At 40.0% G+C, this 16,579-nt stretch overlaps 1 protein-coding gene across 1 annotated transcript in view; it reads left to right on the top strand.

The window, feature by feature from the left end:
- The window catches only part of LOC126109824 (serine/threonine-protein kinase 11-interacting protein), a 251,012-nt gene that overhangs the window by 212,997 nt on the left and 21,436 nt on the right, over positions 1–16,579 (top strand). The window contains exon 18 of the mRNA XM_049914880.1: positions 6,081–6,277. Coding sequence (XP_049770837.1) covers positions 6,081–6,277 — 197 coding nt within the window. The remainder of the gene's footprint in view (positions 1–6,080; positions 6,278–16,579) is intronic.

Consider the following 16,579-nt stretch of genomic DNA (forward strand, 5'->3'; position numbering starts at 1 on the left):
ATGGCAGTTATAAGAGTCGAGGGGCACGAAAAGGAAGCAGTGGTGGGGAAAGGAGTGAGACAGGGTTGTAGCCTCTCCCCGATGTTATTCAATCTCTCTATTGAGCAAGCAGTGAAGGAAACAAAAGAAAAGTTTGGAGTAGGTAATTCTGTCAGAGACAGCAAAGGACTTGCAAGAGCAGTTGAACGGAATGGACAGTGTCTTGAAAGGAGGGTATAAGATGAACATCAACAAAAGCAAAACGAGGATAATGGAATGTAGTCGAATTAAGTCGGGTGATTCTGAGGGAATTAGATTAGGAAATGACACACTTAAAGTAGTAAACGAGTTTTGCTATTTAGGGAGCAAAATAACTGATGGTGGTTGAAGTAGAGAGGATATAAAATGTAGACTGGCAATGGCAAGGAAAGCGTTTCTGAAGAAGAGAAATTTGTTAACATCGAGTATAGATTTAAGTGTCAGGAAGTCGTTTCTGAACGTATTTGTATGGAGTGTAGCCATGTACGGAAGTGAAACATGGACGATAAATAGTTTGGACAAGAAGAGAATAGAAGCTTTCGAAATGTGGTGCTACAGAAGAATGCTGAAGATTAGATGGGTAGATCACATTACTAATGAGGAGGTATTGAGTAGAATTGGGGAGAAGAGGAGTTTGTGGCAGAACTTGACAAGAAGGAGGGACTGGTTGGTAGGGCATGTTCTGAGGCAACAAGGGATCACAAATTTAGCATTGGAGGGCAGCGTGGAGGGTAAAAATCGCAGAGGGAGACCAAGAGATGGATACACTAAGCAGATTCAGAAGGATGTAGGTTGCAGTAGGTACTGGGAGATGAAGAAGCTCGCACAGGATAGAGTAGCGTGGAGAGCTGCATCAAACCAGTCTCAGGACTGAAGACCACAACAACAACAACAACAACAACAACAACAGTCGTAATCTGAACTGCTTATTGATATCATCCTAACGAGCTGGACATTCGAGACTATTGGTGAAGCATTAATATCTGTTTTAATAACTTCACTGAAAATAAAATTTTCTTATCAAAGATTGGAATTAGAGGTATATTTTCTTCTGATACACACTGTGGGGCATCCCACTCTAGATTGCTATTCGCAGGGCAGTCGCATTCAGTGGTGGCAGCCCAGAAAGCGTGAGGTGCGCTTGCTTGTGTGACCGTGTGATGTTTTCTGTGCCGAAGAAGGCTTTGCCCAATAGCTGCACTTGTATCAGTCTTTTCGTTGTGCCTGTCAGCAACTCAAAGGGTCATCTTTATGGTGAGTAGCAATCAATCCTATTCCTTTATAAAGTCAGATCTGCTTTTCGTAAGATACCTTATAGTCAGCAAAAGGACATTTAGTACATGAAAGCCATTTCCTGTGAAGATTAACTCTTTCTCATGCCAGTGCTATATACTCACACAGTTGTTAGTAAAGATTCAAATATTACCAATAGACCAGACCCAGATCATACTTCATAATTTCAGTAATATGTCTAATATGTTCATCATCATCTATTTACCTAAATTCCCTACAGTCATTTCTTAGACTCTTATACAGCGTGCCATCAGAACAGAAGTATATAGCATTACAAAACACAGTACCAGATAGTCCATAACATTCCATTTCCATAATAATATCATCATCATAGCTGTGGAATCCTTACATATATCACAGCATAAACCTCAACCGTCACAGAATCGTTATACTTCACAATATCGTAAATCTTCATCGTTGTGACTCGTAAAACTTCATCTCAGTGTAAATACCGTCAATAGAAAAACTGGTCTGAATTATGATTCTCATATTCTATCCACAATAGTGCAACATGCGTTTCAAACCAAGAAAAATAAATTTTGCACCATAACTGATCTTTCATGTATTTTATGTATCCATTTACTTTGGATCAGTTTGAAAATGCCACTCTGTTATACCTTTTTCCCACAGTGACACTACAGTAATGATTGAACTGACACAACGTACAAAATTCTTATATTTTCAATGTCCTTAAACTTTTTTTCATTTTTTAAGACACTAGATGTTTCGGCATTGCTCCAGCTGACTATAGTAACATTTTCTCAGTCTGAATTTCATTTTCGTAAAAATTTAAAGGTATTTTTCAAAATGCGCATAAGTTCCCCAACATTACCGTAATTTCAAATCTGTTTATCTCTAATTAATTCCAAATGCCAATAATACAAATTACAGACCATAGTTGAAGTGAGCCATATCAATAAAAATTACTATTTCTAATTTAGGCTCACAGACACAGCGTAAGATAAATACTCAGTGAAAAAGTAAACAAATATCAATGTTTTACATATAAGAGGTTTCCTATTACAAACAGTAAATAAATCTTTCTTTCTGTTTTCATATCCCCCAAAGCATTTTAATTAAGATTTTTAATAGTTTTGAGGTTGTTAGACCACTGCATAACTTCATGGATTCTTATGCCAGAACAGTACAAGACATACGTATAATTAAATGTGCAGCTGAACCTGAATTATGTGTATAACAAGAGGAAGAGAAAAGATTACACGTAACTTAGAAGTCAGATATCAATACAGTAATACATTATCATATTTTCAAACAATGGAAAATCCAGGATGAAATGTACAATATTATGAGAAGAAAAGCTGCTACTTACCATATAGCGGAGATGCTGAGTCACCTATCTGCAATTCAGCATCTCTGCTATATGGTGAGTAGCAACACATCATATTTTCACGTTTCACAAGGGGAGGGCGGGCACATACAATGGGTCTACATGTGTGAACTTTACAAATGATGAATACAGAGTGCAATATTAAAAGAAAAATCATTTTGAACTTGAACCTGCATAAAGAAGTCTGATGCTTCACTTGTTTCACTTTTTGTGCCTTAAGTGGATAAACCTCATTTTTCAAACTTATTAATGAATTCAGAGCTTTTTCAGTATAACGTTTCACACTGGTGTAATTCCTGCACACATCGATTGCATTTAACACTTCACTCACTTTAGGTGTTTCGTGATGCAAGTCGTCATCTCCATCTCTGTCACTGTCACTTGCAGCTGGTCAACCACGTTGTAACACCACACACCCTCCAGTAGAGGTTGCTCATTACCAGGCATGACTTCAGCATCACCACTGTCATCATCATCAGCAGGATCTTCCAGTGAGGCACCAGTTTTTCAGAAACAGTTGTTGATTGCAGAGTATGACACCAACTCCCAGGCAGCCTAAATAAATCCTGTGGCTTGTAGTGAGTTAATGGAGAGATTTTCATATACCGCATTAGTCAGTGCTATCAAATGTTGAACCAGAGAATTTTGAAATTTGCAGTAATGCCCAAATCAAGTGGCTGTAAGACACTGTACAGTTTGGAGGGAAAAATTCCACTTTAACATTTTCCAAAACTACTTGGGGAGGAAGAGTTGTACGTTGAGCCATAAGATGTAGGATCCAAGTTTTTTCTTTTTCATTCTAATGTCCCATTTTTTTGAAACACTGTTCTATTGAAATCTTAGTCATCTAAGAATTTTTATAGGATTTGTATTCTGTAGGATTCGTCTTTACACCTTTGGAACACCTCGGCTTCTTAAATTTTCCTATCCTAACTGGGGGAGTTTGTCAGATGCATCTGCATTCGTGGCAAGAAAAACTGTCACGTGAATTCCACTCATCTTCCCTCCATGGCACGAGTCTCTCTTTTCAACTTACGTTCGTCGCAGACTGGGAGTGGCACCGCAGTGCCCGCATTTGCACGAGACGTGCAGCACGAACTGGAGGCCCTACAGTGTGGGGTGCTGTCGGGTACGAGCCCAGTCGGTGCACGGCCAGGGTACGGTGACCGGTTCGACCTACGCGAATGGCATCCCGCGACTCGTAGCCACGACCGTCCCGCACGACACTCGGACACCTTTTCTCAGCGAGACAGTGTGCGGCCACCTGTCGCGTGAACACGTGCCTTCTCAGTGTCCCAGGATGCCGGCCTTTTGCCCCGGCCTGCCAGACCACCAGAGTCGGTTCCGATCTAAACTGTGTTGGGCACGGCGGAACGACAGGTGCGGTGCTGGGGCCAATCGCTGGGGATGAACTTTGGGACCGGGTGAACGCAGCACGGATAGCTGTACCACGGGACACCATTCGCGGCTTATACGCGTCAGTGCCGTCACGTGTGGAACGAGTTATCGGGGCCCGCGGCAGACACCGTGCCTACTAGCGACAGGACACGTGCCGAACCGACGTAGCTGAAATGCAAATCATTGTCCCGTGAATACAGATGCCTTATTGTAACAATATGAGTCAAGGTAGATGTAACGGAACTTCAATAGCATATTTGCCTCTATTGGTTATGGTAGAGAGATCGATCTTTTGGTCCTGTCTGTATATTTATATATAACATTGCACGAATAAAGGCTGGGCGAGTGTAAAGCTATTGTTAAAAACGCACGCCGCGCGATTTGTTATGTCATAATAATAATAACATGCTTTTGAATACAATTAAAATATAATGGCGATACCTGTTTAGTGTTATTGGAAATAATATGTAGTAAATTAATGAGTGAGGTAGCCGATCCTATAAGATGAGGTAAAATTGGGCATATTGAGGTGTTTTGCTTTATATCGACGAAGCCGATGATACGGCGTCATTTTTTCCGTTTACTCTTAGAAATAAACATGTAAAGAAGTACTAATTGCGTGTAGTGAAAAAATATAGGGGCGAGTTTTAAATAACTACGGTATACAATCAGAGTAACAAAAGGACATTTAGTTACATGAAATCACGGATAGCGAAGTGTGGTCATTAAATTGAGAACACCTACAGGGCAGTCAATTGCGGGATAAATCTATACTCATCGCACGATGGATGCGGTATTGAGACCGTGATGGTTTTTTTTTCTTTCTTTCTTTCTTTCTTTCTTTATTTATTTATTTATTTTTTTTTTTAATTAATTATATTGCGAAGAGCGGGCTCCAATGTATGAAAAGGAGAAAAACTTTAACTTTTACGCGAACTCTTAATAATTGCCCAACAAACATTTGTGGAGGCGGTGGCTAAACTAGAAGAGTCAGTTACAAAATACTGTATCATTATCATTGACTGTTGGTGTCGAGCAACTAAAACTGTTCATCAAAGGTTTTCAATGGAACTTGAGAGTTAGTGTTCAGGTTCTCTCATATACTCCACATCAGAGTGTGAATGAATGGTGAATGCGAAATAACACTGTGAACAAAGTTACATTAAGTAAAATAGAAGAAACATGACAGTTTGGTTGTATCTGTTATTATTCCATAAACTGTAATATTTCTTACCGTTGTACGATCCCTTTATAGATGATCGTTATGACAATTTGCTTCGAAGGTATCTCGTTACGAGTTAAGTTTTGGGGACCTTGTAGTGTTTCCTTTCCTCGGGGTTCTGCCATGAAAATAGAAAATAGAAAATCTGATTGGGTTTTGAATTTTGATTGAATAAGTTACGGATAAGGTGGACTTTGTATTACTGATTGATATAGTGCTGTAATTTGACCGTGAATGGCAGACCCGGTCGGCAACACTACAAAAAGCGACTGTAAGGAGATAGCATCAGAAATAAGTTGAAATTTACCTTATAATTCTGTTAGAAATGTAGTATTTATTATAATATAGTCTTCGTGGCTGTGTCTGGAATACTTCTTAATTTTCTTGTTGGATGTCCTTTTCCTCATTGTTTGCTGGTCCTCTTGTTCTCCGTCTGATGAAAATTTCTTCAAGTTGTCACTGTCAGGATTAATTTATAAATTTGGCGATAACCATTTTGAATCACTACTGAAATAACTTCGTTTCGTTATATAGTTTTAATTTCCACTTAAAAGCATATTTAACACAGCACTGAAAAATACACGTCTTGAACATATGAAGACAAGAGAGTAATCCATTATTGTACATTAATTGTATTGTACCTTATTGTGTGATAATGCACAGTATCACTTTCCTCAGCAGAGAATAAAAGTGTAACATTGATCAGTTTCACTGAAAACTGTGAGTTAAAGTGTTTCTCTTTCTCTCTGACACAGTTGTAGTGGTCTGCGCTACATTGCAGCTCTCGGTTTGTGTCGGCAGTGACGAGCCGCGGCGGTGGCTGGTGCCGGCAGACGCGTGGCCGCTGCGACAGCTGCGGGAGGTGCGGGCGCTGCCCTGGGGGCAGGGCGTGTCGCTGCTGCTCTCCCCGACCGGCTCGACGCCGGCTGCGGCGGCGGCTCTGCTGCTCCTCCTGTACGACGCGGACCACACCTCGGCCCTCCTCGCCCACTTGGCAGGTACCCACGACTGCGATCTGCACCGAGGCGCGCGGAGTGGGGTGGGCTGGCGGTTCTCTGCGACTGCAGCGCGCCGTGCCGTCTGCGGCAGGCGGAGGGTTCGCGACCGTATTCGGTCGAGTCGAGAGCCGAGCCGTGTCGGAGCTCCGGGAGCTCGGTAGTCTCGACTGTGCCCTTCCGGACGCGTTCGGGTGCGGCAAGCCGTGTTATGGGTGTTACAGGATCGATTTGGACGTGATTGAGCTTTTTTATGAGGAGCGATACTCCTAGTAGGATTCTGTCACTATAAAACTGTATGCTAACTAAACCATTACATTTTCGTCATAAATGTGCCTAAATACAGGGTTATTACTTAGAAATGATTGAAGCGGTTTCACAGCTGTACAATAACTTTATTATTTGAGATATTTTCACAATGCTTTGCACACACATACAAAAACTCAAAAAGTTTTTTTAGGCATTAACAAATGTTCGATATGTGCCCCTTTAGTGATTTGGCAGACATCAAGCCGATAATCAAGTTCCTCCCACACTCTGCGCAGCATGTCCCCATCAATGAGTTCGAAAGCATCGTTGATGCGAGCTCGCAGTTCTGGCACGTTTCTTGGTAGACGAGGTTTAAACACTGAATCTTTCACATAACCCCACAGAAAGAAATCGCATGGGGTTGAGTCGGGAGAGCGTGGAGGCCATGACATGAATTGCAGATCATGATCTCCACCACGACCGATCCATCGGTTTTCCAATCTCCTGTTTAAGAAATGCCGAACATCATGATGGAAGTGCGGTGGAGCACCATCCTGTTGACCGTCGGTTGTGGTACGTTTAGCTCCCTGCTTGCTTTCTTCGTCGACTTCCGCGAGCTACGCGTGAAACTTGCCCGCACGCGTTCAACCGTTTCTTCGCTCACTGCAGGCCCACCCGTTTATTTCCCCTTACAGAGGCATCCAGAAGCTTTAAACTGCGCATACCATCGCCGAATGGAGTTAGCAGGTGGTGGATCTTTGTTGAACTTCGTCCTGAAGTGTCGTTGCACTGTTATGACTGACTGATGTGAGTGCATTTCAAGCACGACATACGCTTTCTCGGCTCCTGTCGCCATTTTGTCTCACTGCGCTCTCGAGCACTCTGGCAGCAGAAACCTGAAGTGCAGCTTCAGCCGAACAAAACTTTATGAGTTTTTCTACGTATCTGTAGTGTGTCGTGACCATATGTCAATGAATGGAGCTACAGTGAATTTATGAAATCGCTTCAATCATTTGTAATAGCCCTGTACTTAACTCGAGACCCTGAAGAAGTAACATTTAACCAATTTGGAACTGAAAATCCTGTTTGATTCTGAGGTCACTGTAAAAGCAGGGTGTATATGACCCGGGACAACCGGGAGGCCCGGGAATTTTTTCATCCGGGAGAAAACCGGGAAAAACCCGGGAATTGTTTAGAATTCTGGGAATTTTTCAATGTTTTCTGGGAATTGTTTAGAATTACAGGAATTTTTCATTGTTTTGGTTTTCAGTTAAATTTTTGTGATTTTGATTGGTAAGAACCAATACTCTAACAAAGGATATCACTGTATCCTGCTACTGCAGAATAATCCTGCAGCAACAAAACATGAACAGGAGGAAACAAAAGAAAGAAATTAAAACTTAAGTTGTGAAGGAAATGCGCCATACACAACAACAAAGCAGTGCTCATACAAGCGTCTGCCAACAGCAAAGTGTGTCAAAGGCTTTAGGAAGACTATGCAATGCTTCGTAACAACAAATTGCATCTGATGAGCGTGGCGTGACAGCTGTTTAAATTAGATTCGTTTGAGCAGTTGTGATTGGGCTCTTGAGCATGCACAGTTGAGTCGCGCATGAGTAATACGTTCTCCCGCTTCTGGCTACAGATGTGTGGCTGGGCGCCACTATCTAATATTGCCCCGGTTCGAAAATTAGTAAACATGGATCTGATGCACAGAGCAGTCTGAGTTGAGGTGGGTCGTCTCCGTGTGACCTGTGTTTGCGTTTAGTGATTTTGTTGTTTCCTCTTCATTTATTGCTCTCACATTAAATGATAACAAAACGGATTTTTGTGGCGGAAGCTATCAAATGAATTAAAATACGTTCGCGTAATTACGGAACGCTAAAATATGTTATTAGTTTTAGATTTTATTTCCACCTTTCTGACAGTCAAACATTAATCGCCTTACAGAACAATGAAGTTATTTTGGCCGGTTTGCTAAAGAGATTCGACTTTTATTAATCTTTTCTGTTGAGGCAGTCAATTTATTTGAAACGAAGTGTTTATTTTCACACTATTGCTTAGTTTTAACTGTTCACTGCATTTCAAGTGCACATATGGCATTATGCCATAATAAAGAACCAAACATGAGATAATACAGTACTGGTACTCCAAGAAAATTTGCTGAATGTGCATTTTAAGCCAAATTATGCGTTTTAGTATGGTTCACGAAATTCCAACGCTCTTGAAGTATCCTCTGATGTCTTGTTTCTTTTATGACATAATGTAAGATCCTTTACTGTTGTACACATACGAACATGGGCTTCCTGTGTCATCGTAGCTGCGCAAGCGTGGTGAAGCTTGTTATCTGGTGCTCTCTTGGAATTGCTGAAACGAACCTATTTCTAACAGGTCACGGGAAAATATTCCAAATGGTGGTTTGAAAAGCGTTACATTCAAAGGAGATTTCCTTTTACGTAAGATGAGCTATGTGTGAGAATGTACGATGAATTTCTTAAAGCGTTTGACTGTCATTTAAAAATCAACTCTATGAGGACGACCATTTAGAAGAATTTCGAGCCCAGAAGATCAGACATTTACGCCGTTGTTAAAAATTTTATTGGCACATTTGTGTGATGTATCTTAGAGTGTAACAAGAAAAAAAAGCTCCACGTTATATGTGGAAGCTTAGCTTCTCTTCCAGCTTATTATTCTTTGAGACCAATATTATACGTGAATGCTATGTATATTAATTTAAACCATTAACTTTTCTTATTTGTGTGTTCGCACTTCATAAGAGTGATCCTGCTATTGGCCGACTACATCACATGTCCTATGCTGTCATCAGCTGGCGAGATCACGTGACATGAGCTATGACTGGCTTACAAAAGCGCATTGCAATCTCAATTTCAATGCTTCAGAAATTCACATGCAGTGTTTGGTCGAATTTTAATTTATACCTTTGTAATACGAAAATATGCAGCGTAGTTACATTTTCTAAAGTGCCAGGAAATTCTACTCCTGTATATAAAACCATTAACGTTCAAAGGATTGATGAGTTTTACAGTGCCAAATAAGAGAATACTGTCACTTAACACGGAAAAAGTGTATTTTCACCCGGGAGAAAGTGTATTTTTAACTGAGAAATCAGGAAAAAATCCGGGAATTTTTTTTTCCTTGTCCACGTATACACCTGAAAAGTTACTTCAGTAACTGGTAAGGAGAAAAACAGTCAATAAAAATCCTACAAATGCCTTTGTAAAGCAAGCCAAATGAATCGGAATATCCTCATGTGACCAGTTCGAGAAAGTAAATGTGAGTTCCTGTCATTGTATGACTGCCGGAATTAAATTCTCACTTTATTTAGACCTTGAGTAATAACTTAATTCCAGAAACCTAATGGCTTACACCGTAGCTTGCACACATTTTACATAATGTCACCGAACACACGCATGGCCCAGCACTTCCCCCGGAAGATACGTGAAGATACATTTGACAACAAACTGAAGCAAAACGAGCAAACTCTGCAGATAGTGGTGGGGAAGTGTTACTGCTAATATGCAAAGATAGCTACTTTAATTTAGTTTCTATAAAACCACATTTATGGAAAAATACTGTAATATAATGCAACTACTCTGCCCTAAAGTATTTTCATATTAAGCTCAAGCACTTCCAATTTCATGGGATAGGGACAGAATGAATCTTCCACTGTCCTCGTGACTTATTTTTTTTACTGTCACAAGTTCAGGGTTCTCCAGAGCACCGCATGTCTCCACAAATGGGCGCACCTCTGTGCACCAAACTTTACTGCTAATTTAGTACATTAATAAAATTTGCAAACTGGAACATTATAAAAAAGTAATATGTCCTTAGCTGATGTAGAGAATGAGATACAGTCCAGAGATCTCGCCGCACGAGTGGAGGTGCAAATATAAAATTTTCTAGTTCACTTCAGTTCTGAAAATGAACCACACAGTCTCTGCTGCCATCTTACTTGTAACCTTTTAACAACTGCTTTTTAAATTTTGATCTTACAAATAAATTCATTATATTTAATTTATATTTATTTATTTATATTTCATTATATTTAAGCTGCAGATTATATGTAACAATTGGCACCTAATTCTTTTAAAGTCTGAAATGTTACCTATGTTCTGTGTCCACTAATTTGTAGTTAGATTAAGAGTGAGAGACGAAAAGTACAAGAATAGTAGTACGATCAACTGATATCCCTTTTGCTTTGCCACGCTTATTTTGTCGTCAACTTTATCTCCTCGGATTGAAATCTCTAGGCTCGAAACGTAAGTCCGGACGACCTGTCGAATCCACAGCTTCTTCGTAAGTCATTGTATATTAACTAAATAATACAGCGGGACACACTTCTTTTAATACATTTCTGTTGATAAATATTAACGTTCATTACATTAATTGAGCAGTCTTCCAATTTCATGGGATAGGGACAGAATGAATCTTCCACTGTCCTCGTGACTTATTTTTTTTACTGTCACAAGTTCAGGGTTCTCCAGAGCACCGCATGTCTCCACAAATGGGCGCACCTCTGTGCACCAACCGTGGACCCAACAAATGACAAATGGTAGTAAACAGCTGTCATAGCCAGTCTGTCTTGTCAAAACGCAATGTTCGGCCTCACAATTTCCTGCACATATAAACGAATTTTTGTACAATATGCGTATTCTTACTTATTAGTCACTTAACAAAATTTCCACGTGCAGATGATGATGGTCATTCATCACTAAGAGATACGGGGCATAACTTATCACATTTATGAAAACATGCGTTACACTTCACATTCCCCACCTTAGGCAAATGACGTCATCATCTTCAGAAAAAATAGCTTAACTAAGTAAACAACATTGACACAAATGGCATCTTTCACCACATCTACTTTCTTTAACCCCAACTTATCTCTAATACATTTTCTTTTCTGTTAACTTCAAAAGTAAAATGGAAGCCACCAAGGCATAGCATAAATGACATAAACTTAGTTACATAACATTTTACACTCAAGGTTGAATACCATCATTAATACAAATAATATCCCAACATTCTGGACAAATTCACTTGTTCTGAGTCTTTTATCTACTTTTATAATTCATTGAGCTCAGATTTTGATATAATAGTCTTCTTAAAAATAATCCGGCTATCAACTGATTTGCCTTTTCGGCAAACTTAAATTTTTTCTCTGTCTCATTTTAAGTCGATAGTACTTTCGAGGTTTACTCGTTTACTTTCTCTACTCACTCCAGGGGCTTCATATATGTACCAGGTGCATTCAAAAAGAAACCGAACTTTTGAAATGGCGTGTCAACCGGCAGAGATAGTGTGATGAGCGCACCTGGTGGCAGGTTTACAGAACAAACTGCCATTTTTCTGATGTCGCTCGGACAATTAGCAAGCACACCGCAGCCATCGAAGTAAGTACGTGTACAACATGCGCGTTGGATTAGTGCAGTGGAAGCGCTTGGAGAACAACGTGTGTGTGTGTGTGTGTGTGTGAAATTCAGCTACGAACTTAGGAAAACTTTCACAGAGACATTTTGAGTAGGTAGCCAAGCATACGGGGATGACTGTATGACTCACACGCAGTGCTACATGTCGTTTAAACATTTCCGTCAGAGCAGAATGTCGGTCTGTGACGACTCCACATCTGGACATCCTTCCACATCGACAGTGGATAGTGTTCGCGCTGTGAGTCGCGGAAATCGTCGTTTAACTGTTCGGAAAGTTGCTGGTAGGGTGGACACCAGCATAAGACCGTGCCATCAAATATTGAGTGTACAAAATTTGTACTGCATTTGTCAGCCGGAGATCGGAAGCAGGACCGTGTTGAAATGTGCGAGGAACTGCTTGCCCCTGTTAATGACAGTAAAAACTTTAAGAATGTCGTAACAGGCGACAAGACTCGGGTGTACGGCTACGGTGCTGAAACGAAGATGCAGTCATCGCAGTGGGTAGGCAGAGGATCAGCTCGTCCATAAAAAGCTCGCACTAGTCGGTCAAAATCGAGGTTATGTCGGTTGTGTTTTTTGACTGCAAAAGCATTATCCGTCAAGAATTTGTGCCACACGGTCAGATGGTAAATGAGAAAATCTACCAGGGAACTGTAGTGTGCACGAGGGATGCGATATACAGGAAGAGGTCCGAATTGTACGAAAACGAGAGGTGGATGTTGCGTCGTGACAGTGCACCAGTTCACGTGTCCCTCCTTACCTGCAGCTTCTTAGCAAATCACCACATTCCCATTGTGACCCACCCGACTTATTCTCCGGACCTAGCCTCACCAGACTTTTTCCCGTTTCCCAAACTAAAAAACATGTGGAAAGGACGTCACTTCCAAACTGTAGAGATCTCCTCTACAGGACAATGTGAGGAACTCATGTGTTGTCCCACAAAACACATGCCAGGAGGCGTTCCAAAGCTGAAGAAGCAATGAGAACTGTTGCCAGTAGAGGGGACCATTTTGAAGGTGACAGTACTTAAAACGTTGCACAATAAGCAGTAAAGCCGATACAGCAAAAGTTCAGTTTCTTTCTGAACAAACCTTGTACGTATTATTATTTTTGCATTATAACTCTAAATTACGAAGGTTATACTGATCTGTTTTATTGATCCTCTATTCCAGGTTACACTAACTGACTTTAAAACTTTTAAACCATCCCAACCGTATCATTTAATTAATCAGTGCTTCATAGCATTAATATCCCTTTGTTAAATTATTCATTATCATCAAAAAGAAAAAAAAAGGTACTCCTTCAAATTTACTGTAGTACTCTTTATCACCAAATTCCCCATAGAGTCTAAAGATGACAGCACCATCTATTTTGCCAGTCTGGTTTCTTTTCTTTACTGCTATTAACTTAAGTGTAGAGGTTAATAAAAAAGAAAAAGCAAAGAAAAGAAAAGAAAAGGTTGACAATGTGGGAAGAAATGGTGAATAAAAAGGGGTTTAAAATCGTTAATGACCATGAAAAAGGGAAAGAATGAAATGCAAATCGAATTTAGTATTATAGAGAAGCTATCGAACTTCATGATTCGGAAAAGCTATTGTTGGGGTGGTCCATAGGGCGTTTATGAGCAAAAGTCAAAAACTACAAAAATTATTTAAAAGAGAACAGAGAATAACAAAATGTGATTAACAGGGGGGAAATGGCATAGATAAGAGTTCATTCATTACCAAGTTAATGTGTCTTGTCGTAGCTGCTCCAAAATCTTGCAGTAAATTTCATTGTCCAGGGATTACTAATGTCTACGAATTAAAGCCATCTCGATATTGAATGCAATGTATTTTACCGCTGCTTCCATCCTCCAAATTTCATACAAGCTTCCACAATACAATATGTCTGCACATCAATAAGTTTTTACGTCTTAATCACACCGAGAGTAACGAATACGTTTTTACGTCTGAATCATACCGAGACTAGCGAATAAGTGAAGTTAAGCTTTCGTTCTCAAGAGACACTAGCGGGTAGAAAACAAAAAGAGTTACAATTTTTGTACCTTCATTTTCTTATAAATATTTTCTCTGTCGTCGAGCGCTCATACAGCTGCGACAGTATAATTTATATCTTAGGGAACGAGTGTAGCGCAGCGAAGTTCAAAGTCCCGCTACGCAAGGCATTACAGTTCAATTGTAACCATCAGCCTTTCGTCGCTTCTTGTGCTGTATTTGTTATTTACTCTTATGACTAATAGTAGTTCACAAAACTCAGACCACTGCATCTTTACTGTGTATTTGGTACACACAATTGAACCACAATACTCAGGCTTGTCCCTTTTCCTGGCAACTTTTGAGCGAGTCTCACCAAAATACAACAGTATTCCGAGTGTAAAAACCGCCCAGTACACCACCTTCCACCAAAGACTACCTTTTAGACAAGTATCAGTAGTAGAGAAGGAAAGTTCTGTTCACCTTATAGCAAAGATGCTGAGTCGCGATAGGCATGACAGAAATTTTCACACAAGTTTAGACAAGTATATAATTTTTTACAATGATAGAGCCCCCGGAAATACTTCTCTCCATTTCCCCTTTGGTGAGGGTTACCTAAGCACTGACCTTTGATAAAATTTTTCTCCTTCCTTTTCTAAAAAACAAAAAAGTCCTCTATGTTAGCTCTTGTACAATTAATACTCACATTTATTTGGTTCATATGCCTCATACTTATTTGTACTATGTACCAATGCTCTGGCTGTTAGCACACTGGTACTTTTCGTGTCTGCAGGATTTTCCTCTTTCCTCCTCTCTGTCATACTTGTGGTCTGAGCTTGCACAATAGGTATTATGTTCATATTCTTATTGGTTTTTAGTTGTCATTATCTTAGCTATATTTCTGAACTCAATGTTATACTGTAATTGCAATAAAAATGTTTGATGCTGCACTCAGATTGTACCTGCATACGTTGTTCCGTAGCTGTGCTCGTGGTTGGCTCTGTAGTTATATTTAGGCAACCTGGTCTGCCACTGATGTGTTAATCATTGTTTTCACTCCTTCACTTTCTTTCTTTGGTAGTTTGGCTGTCTGTAATACTTCGTCTAGCCGTAGCATATTTTCTGTTCACTACCAACTTAAAGCTTATCTATTGGTATTTCACAGTGTAGTAGCTACCGTGCAGTATGATTTCTCACTTCAATCTACCAGTCCAGTATGATAGTTTTTAAGCATTTTCTTCTTTCTTTCATTATTTATTTATAAAAGTACTTTGGTAGTTCTGTCACTGTTCCTAGTGAGGAACAGTTCATCTCAGTATGAATTAACATCTCCACCACCTGGGCTCAGGGAATAAATGCACCTTAAGAAATATGTTGCATGGACATCCCCTTCAGGTTTGTACTTTGGATAAATTAATGCTATTTCCTGCATTTGGTTCTTCAATATGTTGTGCTGGAAGACAGTTACTTTCACAGAACTTCCTCTTAGCTGGTTCATCCTCCATTTTCACTACTCATGCCACAGTGTGCAGAACTCCCCTTCTGTGGATTGCGATGTGTTAACCAGCTAATGAACCTTCAGTAACTCGTCAATCCAAAGTTGTCAAATTCAAATCTCTGAAATCAGTTGCCAGTACCTCTGTTTCTTTGACATTTTCTAAAATATTTGCTCACGATCGTCCATCTACGATTATTTTGTTTGTATATTTCACAAAATCTTTAATTCATTTTACATCATTATCTATTTCTTGGAACTGCTCCTTAACTTTGTTCCAAACCAAATCACGCTGTTGTATTACATCTATATCTAACTCCCTAGTTGAAGGTGCTATGATGTTTTGCAGGCTAGAAATTAGTTCTGTTTTTGGGCTAGAAGTTAGTTCTTTTAGTGGGTTAGAAGTCAGGTCTGTTCTTGGACTGGAACTTTGTTCTGATTTTAGACTATAAATTAGTTCTGTTCTTAGCATAGCTTAGGAATTATCTATCGTATGTGTAATTTCAGTGTTTAAAGCATCAGTAGCCTTGAACACTCCCTCCATCTTAAATGTTAAAATTGGCATACAGTGTTGTCAGCTCTAAATTGTATTGAATTTTTAGTCAGCACTACGTAACTTAGAGCGTGCTATAAACTCGACAAAAGAAACTTCGATCAATAAAATCACTTTCAATCTGTTCTGACACAGCTCACCGAAGCTTAACTGCAGTTCTCGTCACATCGAGTTCTCGGCAAGAAGCCGTTTCAGTGGGTGAGGTTAACTGTGACGTTGTAGCTAGGTGGTCGCCAGTTGTGGTCAGTGCTGGAATTAGATGCACAACTCTATCCAACATCCCAGGTGGATTTATTTCTGGATTGTTTAAAATAAATGTTGTCGAAAAATGTGTTACTCCTGTTTCTCGACTAACATATCCTTCTGCTCTCGAGGTTCGACGGTGGACAGTGCACGTAGTTAATTTATGCGCTGCATCTCAATACAAGTTGTTGATCCCATTGTCAGGAACAACCCATTTGTTTATTCTCAGTTATCTGGACAAAAAAGCGGAGGTGCTGAGTCACGATAGGCACAACACAAAGATTCACAGCCGGCGGTGTGGCCGTGCAGTTAAAGGCGCTTCAGTCTGGAACTGCGTGA

Source organism: Schistocerca cancellata, chromosome 12, assembly GCF_023864275.1.
Source record: "Schistocerca cancellata isolate TAMUIC-IGC-003103 chromosome 12, iqSchCanc2.1, whole genome shotgun sequence".
NCBI classification, from domain to species: domain Eukaryota; kingdom Metazoa; phylum Arthropoda; class Insecta; order Orthoptera; family Acrididae; genus Schistocerca; species Schistocerca cancellata.